The 25,893-nt window shown below is 40.0% G+C and overlaps 2 protein-coding genes across 15 annotated transcripts in view; one reads left to right on the top strand and one right to left on the bottom strand.

The window, feature by feature from the left end:
- The window catches only part of meis2a (Meis homeobox 2a), a 94,158-nt gene extending 91,483 nt beyond the window's left edge, over positions 1–2,675 (top strand). For 5 of the 7 annotated variants that reach the window (XM_081602874.1, XM_081602873.1, XM_081602875.1 and 2 more), the window contains exon 13: positions 753–890. Coding sequence is in view for 2 of the 7 variants with exons in the window: in XM_081602876.1 (XP_081459002.1) it covers positions 753–1,048 (296 nt within the window). In the remaining 5 variants the exon portion in view is untranslated. Of the gene's footprint in view, positions 1–752 lie in introns of all 7 variants that reach the window. The other 2 variants (XM_081602876.1, XM_081602877.1) reach the window with 1 other exon arrangement.
- Positions 1–25,893, bottom strand: part of cdin1 (CDAN1 interacting nuclease 1) — a 541,570-nt gene that overhangs the window by 79,943 nt on the left and 435,734 nt on the right. For 5 of the 8 annotated variants that reach the window (XM_081602879.1, XM_081602878.1, XM_008399796.3 and 2 more), the window contains one exon: positions 14,114–17,230. The exons of the other annotated variants lie outside the window; for them this stretch is intronic. In XM_081602879.1, coding sequence (XP_081459005.1) covers positions 17,062–17,230 — 169 coding nt within the window. In that variant the 3' untranslated portion in view covers positions 14,114–17,061. Of the gene's footprint in view, positions 1–14,113; positions 17,231–25,893 lie in introns of those variants that run through there. 8 annotated transcript variants of the gene reach the window in all.

Here is a 25,893-nt window from a genome sequence, read left to right as displayed (position 1 = left end):
TTTCTATTGACAGCTTCCCCACACCATAATGCTGCCGCTGCGATTTTACATCATGGGAATAGTGCAAATGGTGTCATTTTAATTCCACAACCACAACCCCGGGCTTATTTTGCATTGACCTCAGGCAAACAATCAGAATAAAAATATGAATCTAGAAAAAAAGGTTCAAGTGGTATGAACACTTCTCCAAGGAATCGTTGGCCTAAAAACTCACCATTTCAACAGACAAAACGAGGCCTGACGTTCACGGTTTCGCTGATACAACTTCCTGAGCCCTGAATTATTTAGCGTCTTCTTTAAGGGATTTCAGAGTAAATATGTACTCGCAGAGACGTGTCCCCGGAGGAAATTGCTACTAAATTCAGCCAGGGAATTGACTGTTCCACTAGTAAAAAGTATTAGCACTTCTCCACATCAATACCCCTGCTCGGCTTTCCTCACATCCTCCAGGACCGCCGCTGTCTGTGGATGACTGAGGATCGCTTTCCAACCTGAGACCAGACCACAACGCTATTGGGCATTGTAAACCACTCACCATGGACTAAAATAGCCCGGCGCAATAATGTCTCTCTTTACATGCGGAGGCTAAAAGCTCTGTAGTCGCACACGCAATGTCATAAAGTCTGCTAAGCTCTCTGTTGGCAAAGTTGAGGTTAAATTGAATTAAGGCCTGTTAATGGAGAAGGAGCGTGTCAAAGCTGCAGTTTTATTGACTCCATGAATACATTTCTCTCCCTCTGTGTTTCCCTCAGGTCTGCCAGTCATGCCAGGGGAGTACGTACCTCAGAGCAGTCCTATGGGCATGAGCATGGGCCCACCCACCTACTCCAACCCTCATCAGATGCCTTCTCACCCGTCGCAGCTCAGACCCAGACCACCACCTCGCCATGCGTACCTTACCGATCATCCCCACCCTCCCCACACCATGCTGATGCGCGGAGGACCCTCGTTGCACCCAGGAATGACCATGTCTGCACAGAGACCCCCTTTGCTCTCACCCATTGACCCCAGTACTGGAGGATATGGCCTGGACATCCACGCCCAATAGTAAAGGGACGAAAACAGCAGCTACGACAAGAAACACTTCCAAAAATAAGTAAAAAAAAAAAAAGGAGAGAAAAAGAAGAAAGCAGCCCCACTATAAATCCTATTTTGAGACTATTTTTAAGAATAAAAGTGAACCCTTTTGACCAGAATTTGACACTAAAGAAGCAGAATTCCAGACGAGCTGTGATTCTTTTTTTTTTTTTAAAATATTGTCAATTTTGTTACTTTAATCCAAAAAAAAAAGAAAAAAAAAAAAAAAAAAAGATGGAGGACCAAGCTGACAAGAACACTTTGTAAAGTCTTGGGCTTTTGGTAAAGATAAACGCGAAATGTTTTGACATATAAAAAAGTAAAAAGCAAAAAAAGCAAAAAACAACAAAAAAAAACGTGCGATGAACGGACAGACGCACGTGACGGAAAACACACACAGACACACTCTTTTTGGCACATGCCATGACACACATATTTTCATGTGACACGCTCTTTCAAAAATGAGAATAATATCAACCCCACAGAAGTTGAATAAAAACAAGAAAAAGAGAAAGAAGCAGAAAGACTCCAAGAGTTATAACTACTGTAGTATAAAAAGTATAGATAAATAAGTTAAAACTTGTGCATTTTTTTTTGTTTTGTTTTGTTGATCACATGTTTTACGTTGCGCTAGTTTTAGAATTAAAGGTTAACCTTTTTCTCTCTTTCACACTGTGTGTGCTCCTTCCTGGAGAAGAAACTCTCTCGCAGCACAACACTAAACATGGAAAAAAAAAGAGGAAAAAAAAAAACAAGAAGAAGATGGAACATCTCAACAAAGCTTCAAACCACAGAGGGGCAATCAGGTCCTGCCACCCCTTCCCCTAAGAACAAGGCATGATGGGAAAAGGCTGCTAAAGGATTCAGTTTGAACATTTGTCATGCCCCTCTCTCTTTTTTTTTTTTCTTTTGGTTCATGGATGAATGTTTGCCCTGTAGGTTTTAAAGGAGAAAAAGGTTCGTTGTTTGACTTGCCCAAGCACTGGATTGTGTTGGTTTTTGTACATTTTTTTTTCCAACTTTTTTTTTGTTTTTTTTTTTGTACCCTGGACTCTCATTGGTTAAGAGCCTTTGGAAGGGAGCTTGAGAGCAACACTCTGCAGCGCTTCTTCACGTGCCGGATTGACACAATTTTGCCATAAGGACAATAACTGACACAGATGTTGATTCTGTGGCACTGGAGAAGCATTTGATGGTTGATGCACCAAAAAAACATAAGCGGAAAAATAGAAAAAAAAGAAAAAAAAAACAACACTTAAATTATGAACTCAATGCTTTTGGGAGGAAAAAAAAAAGCGGAGAGAATATTGTAACAAACTTCGTACAGAGTTCAGTCTATTAATTGTTTCATGTTAGATATTCTATGTGTTTACCTCAATTGAAAAAGAATGTTTTTGCTAGTTTCAGATCTGCTGTGGCATTGATATTGTATGTCCATGAATTCCTTCCTTTTTCAGCACGTGTTCCTCACTAGATGATAAGATGCCGTCTCCCTTAAGCTTTGTCAGAAATACATTAAATACTTGTATGAGGACTGTGACGTAATGTTTAAAAGGTGTTCAGTCACAAATGCTGTAATAAATATTTCATTTTTTGGATTTTTGTTAGATTTTTTTGTGTTATTAACTTTGTTGCATACAAAGTCGTAATTGACCCTCCCCCCCCTTCCACACTCCTACATTTTAACAGAGCTCAGCTTGGTTGGTTACTTATTGTTGGGGTATATTGTTGCATGTTAAATTTATTTTTGCACATGGTTATAAAAATACATCACTTTCTCACTTTGTTCCTGCGCTCTTCTTGCAATAGAATGGCTCCTCTTAAAATGACAAAAACAAATTGTGGCGGAGGCCCATCTTGCCACGGCAATTTATTCAGGCACACAAATGTTCCCTTCAAATGATAAATAACTTTCAAATGCAAATGAAGGGAGCAAATTGCACAGCAAACTTGCCACCGAGCCACTTTAGTTGGAAATCAAATGATAAAAAAATAAAAGAAATTCTGACATGAAGGTAAATAAAAGTGATTGACTGCAACTTCCAGGTGGTGGTGAACTTGAAGGAAAAGAGAGAGAAATAGATAAATATTTTCAGGAGGTTCATTTTTGTTTTACAATTTCTAAATTTAAAAAAAGGGGGAAATGAGGATTAAATTATTTTGAGGCTACTCCTCCCTGCTATAGATGCCGAATAGTGTTTTTTTTCCAGAATTATTAATATTGCAAAAACAACACAGTAAGACTTTGCTTCGAGAATAATTGCCTCCAGAAGCATGGCTGGCCCGCACCGTGTGTGCTGAACAAAGATTCTACCGATTTGCAGCGCCGCCTGTTGGTCGAATCTATCATTGTCGTCTGCAAGTACAAGCCAGGGCTGTGATAGGCCATCTCTTCTCTTCTCTTCTCTCCCCCCCCACCCCCCTGTCTCGCTGCCTGTGTTTGCCTGCGGCCATCCAAGTCATAGCCTAAAACCACAAATGACGGCATTTCTCTGTCTGATTTTTTTCCACTTTTTTTTGTCTTCTTTTTTTGTCCTCTACAAAAAAGTTTAAGCTTCTGCAATGTGGGCTTCAAGGCTTCAAATACACAAAGGAGGATTAAAAAAAAAAAAAAAAAAACTTTTACGGTAATTTTATTTTCTACCAGCTATGTTTTTTAAATGAAGCACACAATGCTACTGGCACCAGCAGTTTTGGTACAAATAATAATAATAATAATAATAATTAATAATAAATTTAGTATTTTATTTATGTGTTATATATATATATATAATATATATATATATATATATAGATGCATTTTCACTAAAATGCTTTTTCTAGGTTAGGCTTGGCGTGTTTTTAATTAAACATTTTAATTTAAAACATTTTTCAAGTTTGAATCTTAAAATGTATAGTCTTAAAAAAACGAGCACTTTCGCTAGAAATCTTATTACAAAAAAATAATTTTAAAAGCAAAAAAAAAAAGCAAAAAAAAAAAGAAAGAAAGACGGAAAAGGACCTGGTTAACAGGATGATTTATAATTATTTGCAAATTTATCTTGTGGCCCTATTTATTTTATATGCTATTTATTTTATATGCTTCCCATAGGTTACAGAACTTAAGTTCCACAAACAAACAAAAACTGCAAATTTCTCCAGCTCCCCCCATCAATCTGGCCTACATCTTTTATTTTATTTCCTGTGCAAACATATTGGGCCTTGCCCACGCATTTAAATCAAATAAATAAATAAATGTTTATATTGTTTACGTAATAGTTGAGTTAACAGACATGTATGTTTTTTTCCCCCCCCTTATTCTTTCAATAATTTATAACCTATTCAGCATTTCTGGTTCTCTTTATTCTGGAGGTTTAAACGGAAAGGGAAGGAAATGCCGCTGATTTGTGCGGAGATTATCAGTTAAAAAAATAAAAAAATAAAAAAACGCGAGTGTTTCTATAGATGGAGAGGATTTTAATATTAATAGTTTCTTCCCTTTCTTTTCTCTTCCCTCTCTTCACCCCCCCAACCCCGCCACCTCCTCCCCGAAGAGACAGAAGGTAGATTGCCTCTGCTGCTTTCCTTTTGCCGATTCGGTGTGACAGGGATGATGGATGATCCAGCCGAGCTAAACAACTCCTCCCCTTCATCTCCTCCCTGTCAAAGCCAGTCCGGGCTGCTGCTGCAGGAATAAAACAGGGAATATATTCCCTCTGCTCTGCTGCACAATGCAACCTCTCTGCGCTCCTTCTTCTGCTTCTTCTTCTTCTTCTTCCGCCGCCGCAACAATATTAAAAGTCCACACAATGTGCTGCTGCAACATGTTAATAACGACGCTCACATTATTGCCTTTTCCCCCTCCACAGAGAGAGCGAACAGAAGGCTGTTTATCTGTGTATTTTTGGACACATAAGTGCATTTTTTTTTTTTTTGAGCGAGAGGACATACATTTCTTGTTTTTCTCCCTCTCTCTCTCTCTCTTAAATCGCTGATTTGGTGGTGATCTGAGTGTCCTGCACTGCGCAGCTGCTTCTCCCCAAAAATGGCTTGCTCAAGGGGGACAGTTTTTAGCTTCTGTGTATGTATGCACTCTGTTATATGTGTTGTCCTCCTTTCCCCCCCCCCCCTTTTTTTTTTAACATTTCAGCAGTTTTCGCTCCTCTCGCCATAAGGTGTTTCTATGACTACGTTATGTAGGCCTGCGTGAGCGGGTCAAAGGCGGGGGTCCCTGGGAGAAAAGGGCCGCATTGGGCTGATCATTTATCAATGTCAACCACATAATGATTCTCCCTGCAGTCCCCCTATTGATGAGGATAATTACATTAGCTCAGAGTGACTGATCAATAAAGCCCGGGGAAAATGGTTTATTATAGCAGCACCGAAAAGGCTTTCTAAGAAGGAACTTTTTTTTTTTTTCTTTTGGCTTTTAATAAGACGCAGGGCTGAGTTGTGCAAGTCAAAGACAAAACATAAGAGAGGAGAAAAAAAATAAAAAATCAACCGGATACATTTTGTGAATTTGGCTTGAATTTCTTTCTTTTTTTTTCTCCCCCCAGTTTTGTACTTTTTTTTATTATGCCTAAAATATACATGTTAAAACAGCATCTTTCTTAAACGGAACTTTTTTTTTAACGGTAACAAAATGCGTTTTGCACTTTTTTTTTTTTCAAAATAGGAGAAAAGGTTGATTTCACAGTCACGATAGAGGGAAAATAAATCAACTGGGTAAATTTGATCAAGTTTGTGAGTTTTGCTTTGAGGCTCTCCAATGTTTATCCTTCCAACGGGCCAAAGGGAAAAAAAAATGAATTAGACGTGAAATGAAGCATTTTACTTATCAGCCCGAAGAAAATTTCCCTTGTTGGTATTTTCAAATGGTTGCTGGATGGAGGACATATAAATCCTTATCTAGTGCGATTATTAATGTAAGCCACATCAAAATAGAAGAAACAGTAAGAAATGTTAACCGCAGCAATGTTTAGCTTTTTTGTTGTTGTTGTTATTTAAATATAGTTTTGTTCGTCTTCTAAATGAGAAATAACACATGATCATAAGAAAGCAACAGCTGGAGTATAGAATATTTAAAAAAAAATCCTCAAATTAAACCAGGCCACAAAAAATAAAAATAAAATGGATTTCTGACTTTTTTCCCCCCCCTTATCCCATAAAGGCTGTAGCTCTCTTCTTGAATCCTTTAGGGTGCATGTGTGTGTTAATCGTCAACAACTTACACCCTGCAGGAATGTTGCAAACTCTTTCGCCTTAATTCTCCGCGGTGCCCCGCGCCAGCCCCCATTTATCACTGATGAACGCGTCTGCAGGAGACAGCTCCATTATCTATTTATCATTTATGATATATATATATATATATATATATATATATATATATATAATTATTATTTTTCCTTCTCAGACAATGGAAGGAGAAACACGCGTCCACTTGAACGCATGCATGCACAGCCGTCACTTCTCTCCTCTGGCCTTTTTGCTAATGCATTTTATTCCATTTATTTTTCTTTTTAATGCAAATGTATCAATATTTTCATTTCCAAGAAGAAACTCTTCAATACTTAAGCATAGTAGAAAATGATTAAATTACTGCTAACATTTGTAAAATTGAAAAATCTCCGTTGAACAAGTGGAAAAATATTTACAGTTGAGATAAAAAGGCCTTTTGTTATTATTTTTAATCCTTCAGTTTCAGTCCTTTACGGACATCAAGGCCTAACCCCCCCCAAATTCCTAATGATGTTAAAATTACAATTAATCAAATAACATGGCTTCAGGGATTTAGAGTTGGACGCTTGCGATTGCGGCGGCCAGTCCTGAAGCTGCAGAAGAAGAAAAAGAAGAAGAAGAAAAAAAACAGGGGCAGAATAAATAAAGCGCAATAAAAAGGGAAATAGCCGGAGTTTAGTCAAGCCTTGAGGTATTCAAAGCGTTATTTCAATCAGTTAAGATTTAATTAGGCGAGCCCCGGGCCCACATTTTCTCATTACGTTGCCTTTTTCCCAGCGCCTTGTTACAATGGCCTCCAGCTCCGCAATGTTTGAGCGCTTTTTTTTTTCTTCCGCTGAAATAATCGCGCTTTATGTGGCCGGAGAAGATCCCCCCCTCACCCCCTCACCCCCCCCACCCCCCAAACAAATCCAACATTATTCCCATTAGGAGACAGTTGCAGCGGCGAATATATCGATCCCTCTAATTTATGGCTTGTGTTCCTGTAAGTTGATTTTCTTATTCTTTAATTTACCTGGGTTATTTTATTTTATTTTGAGAGCTTTGAGAAAAGAAAGTGGAAATATCTTGCGGGTAGCCGAGGGCAGCAAAGTGAGACATTTCACACGGACTGTAAATAACAGGAGAGGACTGAGAGACTGAGGGACCCGCTCACACTCTGTGGATTTCAGAAGAAGAAGAAGAAAAAAAACCGTATATATATATTTAAATATATATAAAAAAACCCGCTCCGGGCTGTTGATTAATGCGCACATTTGTGAAGGCACGATGCGCGCCTCAGTCATTAATTAATAACTCCGATCTGATGCTGCTGAAGCAAGAGAGAGGGAGAGACCCCCTCCCCTCCTTAACGCACCCATGGGCGCGCAGTTTCTACATGATGGCGACCCCTTCTGGAGACTAGAGTCCATTTGTTTACAGAAAGAACTAAATCAAAAAGGTAATCATGTTTGCACCCCGGTAAATTCATTCATTTCTGACGTTTTTTCTTCTTCTTCTTCTCCACTTCTGAGGCGATGGCTGCAGCGAACGCGCCCCAATCGTCTTATGTTTACTCACAGGTATAAAAAGCTCCTTATGCATGCGGGTTGATGGCGAAATCAATAGAGACGGATTGTGGGGTCAATATTATGCTGCGCACCGGGGGGACTTGTTGCCCGACGCCCCCTTTTCTCTGCGCGTGTGCGGTGGTGTGACACACAGAGAGAAATTAGCAATTAATAAGACAGAACCGCAGCATCTCACCCGAATCTGAGTGTTTAGACTGAAGAGACGTGAGAGAAAGAGAGGGAGGCCTGGGGGGGGGCCCGACTAACTCTGCTGCCATCATTAATCACAGCCCACTTGAAGATTCTGACTCAAAGTATAGAACCGGTAACCATTATCGTCTCGGGTGGCAGTTAAAACCTCTCCTTATTTTTCAAAACAGTGTAATGGCATACAGGTCCATACTGGAAAAAGAAAAAAAAAAAAATGAAGGAAGGAAGAAAACGAAGACAAGCTAAGCAAAAGACTTCTGTCAGAGGGATGGAGACACAGGTGACCCGTTGCAACAACATACTGGTCTGATTGTCGGAGTAAAAATAGAAAATATTAGATACAATAATCCGCCTTTGACTTAATGACTGTAAATATAATTTTGCATATTTTCTGCGTTGAATTTCAAGAATACTAAAGAAATATTTGAAGAGTATATATACTCTTCAAATATTGTGATTATTGAAAACAAAGCCTGTTTAATTGACTTTATTTTTTTGCTTACTTAAATTCATTTTGATTAATCAAACTTTAATCAAATTACCTTTAAAAAAAAACTTTCCAACATTCATCCCTAAATAATTCACTTATACGTTATTACATATTTGTGATGACTTTATTCATTTGTTTATTCTTCATTCTGTTGAACGTGCCCTCCGCAGGTGCTTTAAGGCGCAGTCGACTTGATGATGTGGAGATTTATGTGAAAGGTTTTCTGCGTGACATTCTGTAATTTATCTGATAAATTCAGCATGTGGGAATTTCAGCAGGTTACGAGGAAGAGAAACAGAGAGAGAGAGAGAGAGAGAGAGAGAGAGAGAGAGAGAGAGAGAGAACAGCTCTGTGTCCCTGTTAGCAATGGAAGCTTCAGTGATGAAAAGCAAGAACCGGTGTCAAGAACTTTTTTAGCACATCACTACAGCTGCTGGGAATAAATAGTAGCCAACTGAAGAGCAGGAGGAGGAAGGGAAGCTGTGACGTCAGGCTATTTGGTTGCCTCTACACAATAAAAGCCCAGTGTGTACCAAACTCACAAGTCCAAGTTTGTTTCTCAACAGGGGGGTGTAAAGTGTTGTCAATACTCGGATAGCCTTCATCTGCCAGTAATGACAGGCAGCCGGCTCCCTATCTTATCTGCAGGCCAGGTAGGGCCATACCTGGGGGGAATAACTGCTGCGATAAAGAGCGTCCTGGCCAATGGGAAGCCTCTTGTCTGTCTGCGAGGAGTTAATGGAGAACGCCACTGGAGACAGGAAGTCCTCAGAAAGTGAAAAGCACTTTATTGCGCACCTGAATAGCCCGGCATAGGGTTTCTCCTCAAACTCAATGGGAAAAACCACATTACAGTTCCCATACACAGGGTCATTACAACCCTGCAATGCAGTTCAAGTGATCCATTCCATTTGAATGACAACATCCCATCGCTTCCATTCACTCTTTCCTGTTTTCTGTGACCGGGGTGATGATCCCTGTGGGTTTGAGATGTCGTCGCCAAAGCGATGTCCGGAGGTCACGGAACGGCGGGATTCAAAGCATCTCTTGGAAGTTTGCTTAAAACAAAATGCTGCGTCATCAGTTTGTCACTAACTGACAGCGATTGTTGCTTTCGTGCAGCAACAGGTTAACGGAACAACAATCCACCCTCCAGCAACATGACTTCACCAGGATTGCAAAAAAATAAAATAAAAATGAGCCGTGGTATCGATCCCCTTCACGCTGACCCCCTACCAGCCGCATGCAGGATGTGTGTTTGGATGGACATCCACCTGCGACCAAACATGTAAGAACATGGTGGGACTGCAGCAACGTTCAAGAAACACAGTTTAGTGTTTTAAGGTGAAAATAAGCTGTATATTTCACAATATGTCCCATTCTTCCTCGTGCTAAAGAAACGATTGTGGCAATCCACCAGCGAAAGCCTAAAAATATACCCAAGGAACTTTTCACATAAAACCGCCGCTCTAATCCCCTGATTCCCATAATATTTTGCTACCAGTGGCAACAAGTGAATAAAGCACAGAGTCACATCACCTCTTTCAAATACGTCCACAATTAAGCCGAGTCCACATACTAGAGAAGTCCTCTGATCTGTGCGATACGATTGCAAAGCTGGATTTATTGCATTAAGAGACATAATCGCAAGGTTTGTTTGGACAAAATAGAAGCATGATTCTGACTGAGTGTAGGGTAATAGCTCAGTGTGCGGGGCCAAGCCTGCTATTATCGTCTGGATTAGCTGCTCTGATTATGCTTTGGATTCAAGATTTATCGTCGGTGTGAATCAATCACAATGTGGTTCATGTGTTCCACAACAAATACAGTAATCTCAGTATTAAAAAAAAAATCTGGTTCCTGAAGGCCTCTGCTACGGAACAACAGTGACCAAGCTGCATCAGGCAGAGGTTAGAAAATTTCACAAGCTTTGAGCACGTCATCAAAAAAAAAAAATAAATAATGGACCACATGGGATAAACCAACCAAAACATGGCTGTTCACGTAAACAGAGGCTGTATAGGGATCTAATGAACACACTGAGGTATGTAGTTTGGAGACACAGTAGGTCTACTTACATTTGTTTTATAATAAGCTTGGACAACGTTCATCAAGCCATCAGTAGACCAGATGGACCCAGGGCAAAGGATGAGCCAAAATTAGTTTGGAATTGAATTATGTCTTCTGCCACTTGAAAACCATTTCATCTCTGTTTTCTTCCAAATGTCACGATGCGGTCTCAGTGCCGTCTCTCGCTTCTCTACCCTGCTGGCGCATACCTGATCCTGTGCATGTTACCAAGCCTTCCTGGCAGCAGGCGATGGCGCGCTTTCTGGGTCACACACCAAATGCCACCAGGGGGGGTTGACCTTTCTGCTGGTCAATGCTAAAGCAGGAACCCTCCAACCACAAATGCTCAATTTTCCGCCATCCGTTTATTGAGATAAATGCAGGAGTGCAGTGTTTTGATTCCCCCACCCCCACCCCCCACATTTTACCATGTCATGACTACAAACTTCATAGTATGTTAGTGGTATGTTATGTTAAAGACATACACAAGAGTCATTTTGAAGTGGGAGGAAAAACATAAATGGTTTTCATCTTCCTCTGTCAAACATTTTTTACTAATTACATGACTTTTAAAGACATTTGGTTGCACTGTATTTTCTTTAGGGGTATCAGGGGTATCAGAGGAGGCAGAATGCCAATGCATGACAAAAAAAACAACAAAAAACAAAAATACGATTCGCTACTTCTTGTTGGTCCATAACATCTAAAAAATAAAAAAGTAAAAATCTAAGTTTGAGGCTGTGATGTGAAAAGTTCAAGGTGTGTCGACATTTGCAAGGCCCTGTAAATATGAAAATGGGATTTATTTGAAAGAAAGTGCTTTTGGTATCAAACTGGAGTTTTTTGCTCTCCTGGATTATCTATTAGCAGGAACACAGTCACAATGCGTCTCTTCAACACTCCTTAGGTTCACACAGTCAGGATGTTTATTTCAACGGGAAAACTACTTTTTACTTGAAGCTCACTCAAATGACTGTTCACTTGAAGCTGTCAAATATGGGCTATTTCAATACGGAGGTCCCGAGGTTCATGTGATGCAACGCCAAATCAACATCACAACTATTGTTTCGGGGGTATTTACATTACAGATTTCATTTCTTCATTTTTAGGCTCTTGGTGATTACAGTGCTTGCTCGGCCCAGCCACTGAGTCAGTGGAAAGTAAACTCTCTTCCCCTTCCCTCCACCCTGCTATTCTGAGTGGATTTATGTGTCATAGTTGTTCAGTTTCCTTTAAACATACCATCTGTCCTCCATGCTGTCAATCAAACCTTCACTGCTTAGCCATTTAAAATTAGCCCCAAGTCTCCCCCCTCCCTCCCTTTTTCAAAATCTTTCTCACGATCTATTGTTGTTTTTGAAGACCGGGCTCTGATTGCGGGATAAAGCCTCCTAAAAAAAAAAAAAAAAAAACGAAAACGCTTTGCATCTCTTTCAACTCTGAGCAAAGACTTCTTTTTTCCACCCTCTGCTGTTATTCCATCCAGCAAAAAAAAAAAAAAAAAGGAAAAAAAAAAGAACATTTTTTTAATTTCAATTTGGCTCCGACTCTTTGTGGAGAACTTTTATTTATTTTCACTCTGTGATGTCTTGCTGGCTTGGAGAGGCTGAGAGGATCCCTACTAAAAACACTACGCTGCCCGAGGCAGGAACAGGCCCGAGATCTCTCCACATAAATAACACAGGAGCGTGGAGGCAACCCATTTGGTGGTCTGCTGCAGGGATAGAACCAAGCCTTCAGTCTGTGGTTCGGTCCTTCTCTTCTCATGCTCAGTGTCTCAGAGGTCTAACAGCTTGACCGTAGAGGCATAAAACAGCAGGATCTAGAGGAGATTGAGCCAAGTTGTACATCTGAGTGGAGAGCAGACTTCCAATAGCCTGCAGGCGTAGGCCAAACAGGGTGAATGCTGTGGACAGCATCAAACTAATCTGACACATGGGAGGCAGAGATTTAAGAATCCGAGGGGGGGAAAAAAAAAAAATTGAAACATGTTAGTGCAGGAGACTATTTTTGTTCAAATGCAATATCATAACATGCAGGCATTTTTATTTTTTTTCATCGCACATAGATGATTAAGAGATAAGCTCGCAGACGTTTGTGTTCAGAATGATGGTCTAATGTCACTAACCAGATCAGTCGCTGGATTTGTACCAGTGGCAAATAATTTACGAGAAGGTGCAGTGGAGTAAGAGAAACAGATGGAAACAGATGTGTTAGAGGACAAAGGTAGGAAACATTACGCAATCTGGTTGTGGTGAGTTTCTCTGAAAATCTGAGTAAAATATGCCCCAATCTAGAAACCGCCACCTTTTCGAATCCGAGCTTCCACCTCCCAGCAGCTCTTCTCCATGACTCCCCCCACTCAGCTCCTTCAGACTAGCGGCGGAGCTGAACGTCTGCTGAGCTCATCCCGGGACCCACTTGTCAGTCCATTGCTCCTAAAAACGGTATAATGGAGAATTGTTGTGATGACGTGCTGAAGGCAGAGTGTCAAAGAGAGCAGAGGATTCCTAAGCACACAGAGGCCAATCATAAAGTCAAGTTTCTTTTATGTTCTATATGTAAAGCATTTTTGTAAATGAAGGTAAAAGTTACTTGATTGTGCAAGTATAAGACACAGTGAATAGGTTACAGTTCAGCCAAATGAGAAAAGGTGCAACATTTTATGGATTGATAAAAGATTGTGGTGTTTTTTTGGGGGGGTTTTATATCAAAGCATGACATTTATACGTTTTATGCGTCAGTCTAAGTACATCACAATGTCTGAAGAGGACTTGCTCTTGAAAAAGGGAGTTAAAAAAAAAAAAAAAAGACGACGACCAGCATCTTGGTTCCAGACAGGATTAGCCAACCCGATCCCAGAACGTTAACAAAACAAAGAACCAGTAAGGTCACATCAAACACGCCGCTTCTGATGCAGAACCGAGAAATGCGGAGGAACTGCGGAATGTAGTTCTGGGCTGGAAAAACTTTTCCATGGTGCCTGAAGGTGGTCCATGAAACAGATGTGAAATAGTGGTTATACAACTAAATACGAGGCTCAGTGATTCATAGAAAGGCTTAATCTTTATATTTAGTAAATCTATGGGTTTATAAAGTGCACAAACAGCATTTTTCTTTCAACATTTTTTCTCTTTGTGATGTGATTTACATTAGCGTACCATGTTCCTGATAAATTTGCATGTATGGAGATATTAAAAAAAACTATAATAGGAATATTTAAGCTTTACTTTCTATTTTAGGGACACTACAACAATTTTGAACACAACTTCGTTCATCCAAGCTTTGCCCTCTCTGGATGCTTTCTTCAGATCAACTTTCTCCAGATCCAGGGTGTTTTCATGCTCCAGGAAGCAGCCTCTCCAAACCGACCTTACTTGGAAAGTGCTTAAGAGAGTTATTCTTATTGTTGTGACAGGAACAATGAATCTAAAAGTGGTAGGAGTCAGGGGGGCAAAGGAAAACAAAACACAAAAAAAACACACACATCTGGCTCTTAAAAATAATTACATGGAAGCTATTTATTTCTATATTTGCATTGACATCATGGAAATCTTGTCAGCTGACTTTGATGCCAGCACTTGCCTTTGAAGTAGGTTTAAAAAAAAAAAAAAGAAGCCGTATTTAATGTGTGCAGTCTAATTTATAGGAGCTGACCCTAGCTACTCTTTGTTGCCACAGTCATCTTGGAAAACAATGACAGGAAGGCTTGAAACTTAAGAGGAACTGAATCTGCTGTTTTCCATTTATTCTGCTCTTGTTCAATGGAGATTTTTTTTTCTTCCTCTCTGTGTAAAATAGCTCTGTTTTTGTGTCCAACAGGAGCCATGAACTGATGTCTGAGCGTACCATGGCCAGGCAATAGGGTTGAGTTTAACTGGACACATGGGGACAGTTGTTTTGCACCACAAGGGTGAGATGGGGTGAGAGGGGGAGGGAGTGGGGCCTGACAGAGGAAGCCATTGCTGCCTGTCGACCCCGTGGTGACCCAGTGGTCTCCTCATGGAGGGATCAAGGCCTAGAAGAGAGCCGGCTGAGGGTTAGAGGTTTAAGGGTAACAAATCAAGCAACACTTTAGGGGTATTTAACCCCCACATACCATAACTTTCTGACTGCATGAACAGTTCAATGCCTGCAGAAATCAGAACACTTATTTTTTACTCAGGTTGAGAACTTGCTTTTGAGCGTCAAATTTGACCGTGTAATGAAGACTTCAGAATTGCTATTGCCTTATTCTATCGCGAGTTGCGGTTGAGATGAACTTCCAACAGCACAGCAGGTGACATTTGCAAACTACCAGCAGAAAACGACGACTTCTCCTGCGTATTTGGTCCAATCCTGCAGTTCGAACAAGGGAAATGATTTTCCTCTCACATAAGGTCCTTCAACCTTTGATTTCCCTTCCTCCTATCGTTTTGTGTGTGTGCCGTAATGCGGAGAACAGAGACCTCCTGTAGGCAATGCGTTTCTGTCCCTGAAAGCATCACTCAACTTTATGTTCAGGTTCCCAGAGCCCAGCTGTGCGTGTTCCCTCAGCATCTCATGAAGTGTTCTCGAGTTATAAAGATGAGCGACAGACGGTCACTAGACGGTCACCCGACTTTACATGGTAATTTTACATGGTAATCAAGTGTTGTGGTTAACTGGCAGGCAGTCACATAACCAAATAGATGATACAGACTTTACACCTGACAAAGGAATTTGGTTAAGCAAATTTATGAATAGTTGGGAAGGAGGGACACAAATTCTAAAGTACAAAATGAATGGGCCCATTTATCTAAGTGAAGACTAAAATAAAATCTCTCTCTCTCTATATATATATATATATATATATATATATATATATATATATATATATATATATTTATTTTAATGTGTTGATTTAGGAAGCAACCTTTAACTTCCCCCTTTTTTATGCCTTACATTGTATTGCGTTGTGTGAACCTTGCAAAATAAATTTTCAATGGCTTTGCTCAGAAGACCCAAGTTTGACTTCAGAGTACGAGTCATTCAATTCATTGTTTTTTGGCAATTTTTAGTCTTTTCCTGGGATTATTTCACATGAACCAATGTTATGCTCATGGGTTGGGTTACCAGTACCAGACTAGGAATGTTTTAAAGAGTTACGGTTTCTAAGGAATTTACAGTGATATTGTTTCTGTGGCTAAAATAATTTTAATGAGATCAAAAAAAAAAGAGAGAAATCTTTGGCTGCTTGCAGCAAGAGCTTCGCAGCCCCTCTAAGCACCTGTTGCTTGCACGCTGCTGCTCAGCTGGCTGAAAGAAATGCTGATACATCTTCCTGTCAAACCAGGAGTTAGTTTACATAATATATCATCATTTGCTCCCACAAATTTTGGTAACACTTTTGGTCCCCCAAAAAAGTTATGTGGAAACTAAAAATGTGCCACCCAGTTATATGCAATATATTTTTGAACAAACTTCCCACTTAAAGTCAATAAAACAATGTTATTTTCCCTCAAGGTTAAACTTTGAAGACAGACTTAAAAAAGGAGAAACTTTTGATAACTTATAATTAGTCAAAGCTAATTAGTAAGTGCTAATTAGTAAGTGCTACCCTAGCACTACAAAATTTGAATAATGAAAAAAATGTTTATTCAATTTGTTTTTACGTAAAATCATCAGTATCTCAAACACTACATACAATTCTATTATTTTTGAGTTGCAATCAAATTAAAATGACTAGAAGCCGTAGTGCAAATCACTTTGCAAAAGTATCTTCAGTTGCACGACAGTATAATTAGCTGCAGCAATTCGATTATTAACCAAATAGTTGCCAACTGTACATAGAAAAGTTTTAAAACAATGTACAGAAATAAACCTGTATCAAGGGTCATTGTGAGGGCAACCCTAATCAGAAATGATCCCGTTTAACCCCCTGCAGAGTGACTGAGAGGGCACCGAGTGACGCAGGTGAGAGACAGGCGCCCACCCAGCCCCCAGACCGCACCGCTCTTATCTGCCCGGTGGAACAGAGGCGGAAGGAGTGACAAAGGCCAGGGCTTGGGGTGCGATAAGAGAGGGTCTTGTGTCCTGCCTCGGCCCTGGCTATCCACTGCGAGAGGCCATCCAAGGGCCAGGTGTTGACCGCGAGCCGAATCGGGCTGTGGCCACCGTCAGATATCCAGAACGCTGTTGTGTGTCTGCACGAGGTTGGCGCAATGAATGGGAGGAAGAAAGACAGATACAGATGGAGAAAGGGGGTCAGGTGGAGTTCAGGGCAGATTCTTGCCAGCTGCATCACGCTGCAGGAAAGCCTAATTGCTTCCGGATCTACAGTAGGAATCTTGCCCTGCATAGTTCAGTGTTCCTGTTCTTCCCACCACCTCGCTGCTCCACGTCTTTTGTTCCTTCCAGCGGGACGTCTTCATTTTTGGGGGATTTTTTAGTTGTATTTTTTTCATCCCCGCTTCTGAACTTCTCTCACTCTTTGTCCTCCTTCTGGCTTTCAGACATTTGCTCCAGCTGGGTGGCGTGACAGAGTGTAATGATGTCTGTAGGGAAACAGTCTTTAAGTAGGATACCTCTGTCCCTCTGGCAGTCCAGCTCTTCTATGAAACCATACCAGTAGATCACGAGGCCTGGGCCAAACCTGTAAAAACAAACAAAACAAATGTATCATTGCTTTTTTTCCCCCCCCTACAAGAAACATTTAATCCTATTTATGTCCAATAGTTTTGGTTATTAATTACAGAAATGTCATAGTTGGCTATCATTAATAAAAGATTGAACAAACAAGTGATTCGGATCTGAAAGATGAAAATCCGTCTAGTACAATGAGTCTGAAATAATATTCTGTAAAAACCAGAATATTTAACCAGACCTCTCTGCCTGTCATCATCAGATGCCTTCGGCACATAAAAAGTCAGCTGGAAAATAATAATGATAATAAAAAAACCCTACCTGTCTAAAAGCGATGCACTTTATTGCAACAGATATCTTGTCAACCAATAAAAATTTATACTGAAGATGTTTTTTTTTTATCTTCTTGCATTTTTCAATTCTATTATATTTTTTACAAGCATCTAAGCTGTCATTTATTTTAAGAAATGAGACGTATTTATCTGGAAAACAGTTAATTCTTCAGTGTGTTTATTGAAGGCAAGGGCTATAAGTATAACTCTTACCTGCATCACTTACAGAAATCTGCAAAAAGTATTTCTACCCATAAATTCATGTTACGCCTACAAATCTAGAATTGTATGCGACAGATCAATATTAAATAGTCTATAATTGATAAGTGTCTAAAACACAATAAAACACAAGCACCTGTTCCAGTATTCACAAACAGGTTCTGAACTAGTTTGGATCTGTACTTTATTATTTTCATCATGTGTTCAGTTTTTTTTTTTTTGTTTCTTGTAAAACATGAGATGAACGTATGTATTTTCTCCCCTAAATTTTCAAAGTACAGTCTTGATGGTTACATCTGTGCACCTTCATCTCCATACAGAGTCCACATGTGGGGTGTCTTTTTTCATTCTCAAATTATTGACCCTACGAAGATCCAAGTTGGCTCATAGTGCCAATAAAATGATGTGAAGGTCAAATGCGATGTTCTTTCCCTTTTTAAAACGGTAAAAAAAAACAAAAAAAACATGGATTCTTTTCCTTCCACTTTGTTTAAGCACTACTTTATTTCCATCACATAAAATCTCAATACAGTGCAGTGAAGTCTGTGGCAGTAATGTGACAAAATGTGAAAAAGTTCAAGGCGCAGGAATACTTTTTTTTCCAAGACATACATAGATCATACATACTCTTTAAACATTACTGCCATGCATAAAAACATGTTGGCGTTCGACTCTGAGCACTTCACCTCCCTTGTGCAATACCAGATTGTGGGGGCTGACAGAGCTCCAGTCCCAGATACTCCATCCTCAGACAGTTAACAATGCTGTGGAGCCTCTGGAGACCCAGAGAGGAAGCCAGCCAAGGGGCCATGGAGAGCAGTGGAAGTTCAGTTCCAAGGTAAAGTACATAAAACCTTGGACATGTGATCAATCATTCCACGGTGAAATTTTACTTCAACACATGAGCTTTTTTTTTTTTTTACTTTGATAGTGATTTTGGGAACTTTGTTTCTTGTACGGTTATGTGATATTATTGTAAATATCTTAATGGCTGCCTTTAAAAAGAAGAAGAAGAAGAAAAAAAAAACAAGATTCTGAAAATGAAAAATAAAATTTTTCAGTCTGACGTGTGGAGTACCGTGTGCTGCAATGTGTTGCCTGGCCCTTGAGGCGGTGCATGTTTTACATACAGCACTTCTGCGGAGACAGACATGTACAAGAAAATATGCGACTACACACACCCCTCCCTCCGCAATGGCCCTTGCAGCAGTACATGCTTCTGCACTCTATCCTTGCATCCTACGCTTTACAGTGTGTGATTTACGGTGCTGTATCTAGGAGCAAACAGCCCTGCAGAAAGCCTGCAGATGCACACTCCAAGTTCACCACAATGTCACACACACACACAGCCTCTCAGCACTGCACAAAGCTTAAAGCCCCAAAACTCCCATCATTTCCATGGTCCGCTGCTGCACACGGACGCCGATTCTTAATATGGAAATGTTATGGAGACACAATGTAAACATTTACATTAAGGCGATGGCTACTTTTCATTCGGCCGCCATGCTGCAAGGATTTCCTGTACTCTGGACGGGGAGGCGAGGCAGAGCAGAGGAGAAAAGGGCGACCGCTCTCAACTGAGCGGAGAGGGGCAAACCCTCTGAAAAGGTTAAAACTGTACATCAACAGATAAGGCGGCGGTGCACGATACATCATGTCCTGGGTCTGTCAGGGGAGGCCAAGTACAAATTGAAACTAGCAAAATTATAAACACAGGGGAGCCATGCCACCAAGGCCTTTCCATACCGTAAAGAAAATAAATGGAGTCTGAAACCTGCTCAGCATTAATACAAGTCAATACTATGGGGACCTTGAGGCAAAAATCTTACACATGAAAAAGAAACAACAACAGAGTGGGAGGGTCAGACGGGAAAGACGACAGCAGCCTGACAACGACAGCGGAGAGGATTCAAAACAGCATCCATGAGTTGGAAAAAGCAGCTAGAAATGTACACAATAATGCTACTGCAAGAGCATACAGGCTCTTTGAAGGTCCAACACCAGTGCAAGTAAAAAAAAAAAAAAAAAGTTCAGTTTAAATTTGTAGGCAAATGATAGGTCTATTATGTAAGCTAACTTTCCTTAACCTGGCATGTGCTCATTACACGCGACCTCTAATCGAGACAGACCATCTTCCAATAAACACCCGGCTACGTAAGGAGATGGGGAAATTTGTTTGTGAAATGCAGCTAATTTCAGCCAGAAAGCCACTTGACAAGCCTGGGCGTGGATCGCTGCTGCCAGCCGAGCTTTCCGCAGTGTTAATGAGCGGCTGGTGGTCACATTTTAAGCAGGTGCCAAGCAGCTTACAGTAGCAGCTTAATGAGAGCACACTGGAACAAAAACTCTTGAATGGTGAGGAGGCAGGCGTTATTAGTGCCAGTGCACACATGCAGCACGCAGTGAAGCAAAGCATCAGACAGAGCCAACCTCTCAGACGACCTCTGAATCTTAAATGCGCACGGCACAAATGAAATACTTGCGTAGAGGGGTGGGTTAAAATTGCAATACTTTAAATAACGAGTGGAGAGTGTTTTAAATAATTTGGGCCATGTGTTGAACCAAAAAGCAGGACAAACACATGCGTGGCAAACGTTACAGTATTTGAGTGTTGTCCCAATTTGAGGTTTCAATTTATATAAACAATGGATCTCAAAAGTGTGCACTTTTGTCAAATTACTGGGTTTTTGTGATATGAAAAATGTGATCATGATAAATCAATTCATGCTCCACCCACCTTCTCCTGTACAATGCAATGTGAATAAAAATAATTAAAAATACCCCTAATAATCCTATTTCTATAAGCTTACACACCTTTTGAAAAATACTCTTCTTCATCTTTGGATCAAATTATACATCATCTTTTAGCCATAACATAAATTGCATTTGAAAAATGGTCCAGTTGTCTCAGGAGGAGTCAGCCTAACATTTGACTACATTCATTTAAAAAACTACACCTGTTTAATTTTGGTAATAAGCCACGTCTGGTCAGGCAGCTATTAAAACTAGCGCACTAAGCGCAAACATACTGTAAAGCTTGTATTTATAGGAGTAACAAAACCACATTTTAGAATATATGCACTATAGTAGATCACAAACAATTATATTAACCAATTACCCGTCAAGGCACATTCAGAGAGACCCAAACATATGTAAGAGAAGACGAATGATCTTTTCCAAGTGAACCCATGACAACTGCACTGCTTTCAACTCCAAACCTGTTTGGTGCTAAGAAACCAAAACTTCAAACATACAAAGTGGCAAATGAGCAAAGAAACTAACCACAAGCTGGGAAAACCTATTTGTTGCCTAGGTATCATAACTTGCATCTTGCTTGTGTAACAACACATAACTCCCTCAGCACTTATTTTGCATTGCCTACATTTTACAGTTCTGAATGTGCCGCTTATCTGTGCTGGTCATTTTGCCCCTTTGTTATTTTAAACCTTCTGGATGTTTCACAGCGAACCTTTTGGGTGCAAAATGGAGACGTCTCTTAGGGGACTGTTTGTGCCAACTTAGACAATGAACTACTGACAGTATTTACCAAAAATTAAATGGATAAATAGTAAAAAAAAAATTAAGTAGATTGGAATGAAATGGTTTGCTACAGATATGAAATGAAAGAAGTTGGAAGCAAGGCACGAGTGGAAAATGAGGGTACAAGTTAGAAATGCGCAAATGGACATAGAAGGACCTAATATTAAATTAAAGGTAAAGTTGACACTTGATTCGAAACAATATTAGAAGAAGTAACTACTTCAACATGCTGAATTTTGTGAGGAGAAAAGAATAAAAACGAGCAACAAATCCTAAAATAGATTTCAGGAAATAATTTATTGGTGAAATCAAGATGAATTTACATGCAACTGTAAAACACCCCCACCTCTTCCAGCACACTACACAGTGTCACTTTAAACAAACACCCCAGAAATGATTTAGACAGTACAGGCCTCCACCCGGGGCTGAACTCTGTGTCTCTGAGGTCTCTCCATAAAGACCTCTTTGTTTCCAGCCTCCATACATCAGGCCACAAGATACAGCCTCTGAAGTGCTACTAAATATTAGTCCTCCATGTTATTTTAATTTCTTTCTTTGCATTTATTTTGTTTTACTGGAAAAAAAAAAAATCAGAAACTTTTGAAATGGACAGCACTGAAAGCGATCAGGCGGAAAAACAGCGGGTGAAAACAAGCCTGTCTTGAAAATGAGACAATTGTGTACATAGAAAAAGACAAAAGCAAATGTGTCTTGGTGACAAATGCCCTGCTCTTTAGAGGTCAGCCACTGGGAGTGCATTTCCAGGGCTGGATAATGGTTGTATGATATATTAGTTTGTGTGAAATTTCAGAATATGTCGGTGATCCGGGGCTTGTATGCCAGGTGATTCGTCCCCTGCAGCTAATCGCTGTAAATCCCAACGCATTGTGTATTTTAATGGCCTTACAGTAGCTGTTTGTCACAACTCAGCCTGCTGGACAACGATGACACCCCTGATAAGTAAAGCTTTTGTGCACAAATCGGGTATTTAAAGGCTGACTTTGCCCACAGGGGCACCCAGGCACGGGGAGGTAAATAATCCCTTGCTGCAAACTATACAACCTACTCACCATAAATAACAGGAATTGAACAGCAGAGTTCACCTCCCACAGTCAAGGTATTAACATGACTCCAGCTAAGAATAGAAGCCTCTTTTCTTCTCCGCACTCCCTGCTTATTCTTTGTGAACAAGTTCAGCGCAGATCACCTATGCCGGAAACAAACAAAGCAGACTGGCAGTCTTCACCTGTATGTTGCAATCACCAAGACCTATGCATGATCCATAATCAGGTTGAAAAGAGGGCAGGACTTGGTTGACACTTAGAAAGCAGACCATAATACGGTGCATGTGCTTTAGGGATAGACTGCTCAGAGATTCTCACAATATATAAGCTTGAATGAAATATCTCAGCTTCATACTGCTGCTGAAATAACATTGTTACAGTTAAAAGGCTAACTGGTAAAACTCATTTCTTATTAATTAGCGCTTTAAACATGGACTTAAAAAGATAGAACAAAGACCAGTTATATTTAGGCGTGCGACATACCTTTTTTCTCGGTTTTTCTATCTGCTTTAAGACAGTAAAAGACTGATTCCAACACATTTTCTAAGACAAAATTTAATACTTAACCAAGTTAAATTCTCAGTATTCTTTGTCAATTTTCAAGAGGTTTTAAGTATAAAACCAGCAAAAAACTACAGACCATGAAGATGGATGAAATGATTAGTGCATGAATGAACACATGAATGGATGAATATAGCTGGACCACAAACTGACAGTCAGGAACAAATAAAAAGGTGGAAAATCAAACTTATGAATTCACACATCCATCTATTTGATGAACAGATTGAAAGATAGATGGATTGCTTGATGTGTGAAAACACAGATAAAGAGATTGGAAGGATGGACAGACGGACTTTGAGAACAACCAACAGAGTAACAAATGGCTTGATGGATGAGAAGTTTAATGGTCGGAGTAACTCGGGCAAAACATTTTAAATCAAATTACGTACAATTCTGAAAAACTGCAGAAATCCTGAATGTCTTAGTGGTTCTGAAAGTATATCGTTAAAAATGTGTGGTTGTGCAATTATGTGCCTTGTTTGGAGAAGTTGGTAATATTTTACACTACTAAATGGGAAGAACAGGAGATTATATGATAATTTGACCCCTGTCAGATTAGTACAAACCTGTCCTGCTGCTGGTGAAGAAAGCAGCTTTATTTTTGCAGCAAAGCATTAAAGTATCCTCCAGTATTTGAATGCAAGACAGATTCTGGAATAAAAAAAAAAAAACTTGCTACTATCAAAATAAGCAATAGAACATGATCAAACTGTGTGTGGGTGTGTTCATCTTCACTTTAAAATTATTTGACAGAATACTGATAAATTCAGGATCAATGAAGGAACTCAACATTTCTATTGTAAAGCGTAAATGTTTCCTGAACTTAGATACATCAGTCTGTTGTTTAATGTGGATTCTTAGGTCAACATACCTTCTTAATACACATTTCACCAACTAATTTATAGTTTCTGCTTAATTATTTAGCATAGTATCCATGCAAATGTGATAATAACCGTTACCTAATGTGTGTCTTCTCCAATGACCACTCAGCACTATCAAAGATTTTATCTCCCGCAATCAGTATCACTTTCTCTGACCTCACTCCCCCCAAATGCTCCAATCACCTCAACCACCTTCTCAAATTAACCAAAAGCTTATCGCCTTACTCACACACCCTCACACAATCTGACAGCTGACTGATTGCTTCAGTTATACATGATTAAGTAACAGAGTTGATAAACATAATGACAGACTTTATTTTGAAAGTATAAAAGTGAGATGGAAAAACCCCGGGTCAGGTCTCCGTTTGGGTTGTAAAAGGACCGCAAATATTGCTGCTATGCTTTCTAAACATCCTCCAGTCACAGGGAGGAGCTCCGATCAGTGTTTTGAGCTCGTTAAGTCTCTTAACTGAGCATGTCGCCTAACACATTAGCAGTGTGTATCCGAGGGACAAGTGTTTTCTGTGTGTGTAATGTGGCCTGGTCCCTTCTCAGATCTACTGCGTCATGGTGAAATGTATTCTGACACTCTCTGGTCTGTCATGGAAATGGAGAAAAGCAAACAGGGTGGGATCTGGTTTTGGGCTTTGGCAAGCGTTCAAAAGTTGGACCAAAAGGGAAAGAAGGCATAACGCATATCCAAATTCTCAGAAGAGCATATATTTAAAAAAAAAAAAAAGAAAAAAAGAAAAAAGTTTGCTTGAAGTTAATGTACAACATATTGTTCATAAAGTGCATTCTTGGACTATTTGTAAACAATACACAGTTTACGCTTCACATTAAAACCAAAATATTCAATCTCATATTAGAGTTTGACACGAGGCAATGCACGGTGGTAACGTAGAAGAAAAATCAGCCATGTTTTCTGAACTTTTTAACCAATAAAAATCTGAAAAGTGAAGCAAACATTATATGAATATTTAATTTTCCCTCAAGGAAAAATAAACATTACAATTTGTACATTTTATAAAAGCTTTACTTCAGCAATGGATGTCAATTTACAATGTCACATGTTGTAAGCCATGTAACTTCTAGCAGAGGTCAACATGCATACAGTCATTACACACACCTGATCTCATGATATTGACTCTCCATCCTCAGTAAAGAACATGTAGATCTTGACAATGGCTTGATCTCTTCAGCTACAAAACACTTAGCGGGTATTCATTAAGAGTAGATGGCAATATTAATTAAAATAACTATGTCACACCCAGAAGACCTTAATTATATTACAAAGAAAAAGTAAAACCAAGAATATAGAGCTTAGGCTGCTTTCAATGTTTTTAGTTTCAAAGTCAAACATAGTCCTTGGCAATAATGTAGATCTTTGCCCATAGAGTCCTTCTGGCCTTTGATGGAGCCACATGTCTAGGTACTGTCCTAGTACTAGGCCGGCTAAGGGGTGGGGGGTGAGAGGCAGCCCTGACAGAGGACCGCATCGTCAGGGGGATACATGCTCCTTTAACCTGTTATTGTGAACTCCCAACAGCCCTAGCCGATAATTGCCACCTGTCTCTTGGGGAAACACAGTCAAAGGAAAGCAGAGGGACGGCCATTTTGTGTCTGCCGCTGCTCCTCGCCCCTGCACGGTCCCCGGGCCTAATCCTGCCCTTAACCCTAGCTGCTAATGTGTTTTCAATTTAGGATGTTCCCCCACTGCTACAGGCATGGCCCTAATCAACAACAGTTTGTACTGTAACCTTATCTGGCCTCGCTAGGGCAGCGTCAGCCTGACCGGGCGCCTGCAAATCTGATGCGTCCAGCAGAGTAAAGTGTTTATATGTATGGATATCATGTTTATACGTGAGGTCATAGGATGTGGACCTTCCACACGCATGCAAGCCACAGATGCAGCGCCACTGATCGAAATTTGGACCAAGTCACAAACGGAGTGGGAAGTTACTTTGTGAAGGAAATGCCCACATTTTATGATTAATAATTTAAAAAAAAAGGTAGAAATACTATTTTATTATCTCTCAGTGGGGGAATTCAAGTGGACCGGCAGTGCAGTGACAG

The sequence above is a fragment of the Poecilia reticulata genome, chromosome 22 (genome assembly GCF_904066995.2).
Source record: "Poecilia reticulata chromosome 22, P_reticulata-male-v2, whole genome shotgun sequence".
NCBI classification, from domain to species: Eukaryota; Metazoa; Chordata; class Actinopteri; order Cyprinodontiformes; family Poeciliidae; genus Poecilia; species Poecilia reticulata.
Note: the sequence above shows the minus strand (reverse complement) of the source record. Positions and strands in the feature narration are given on the sequence as shown.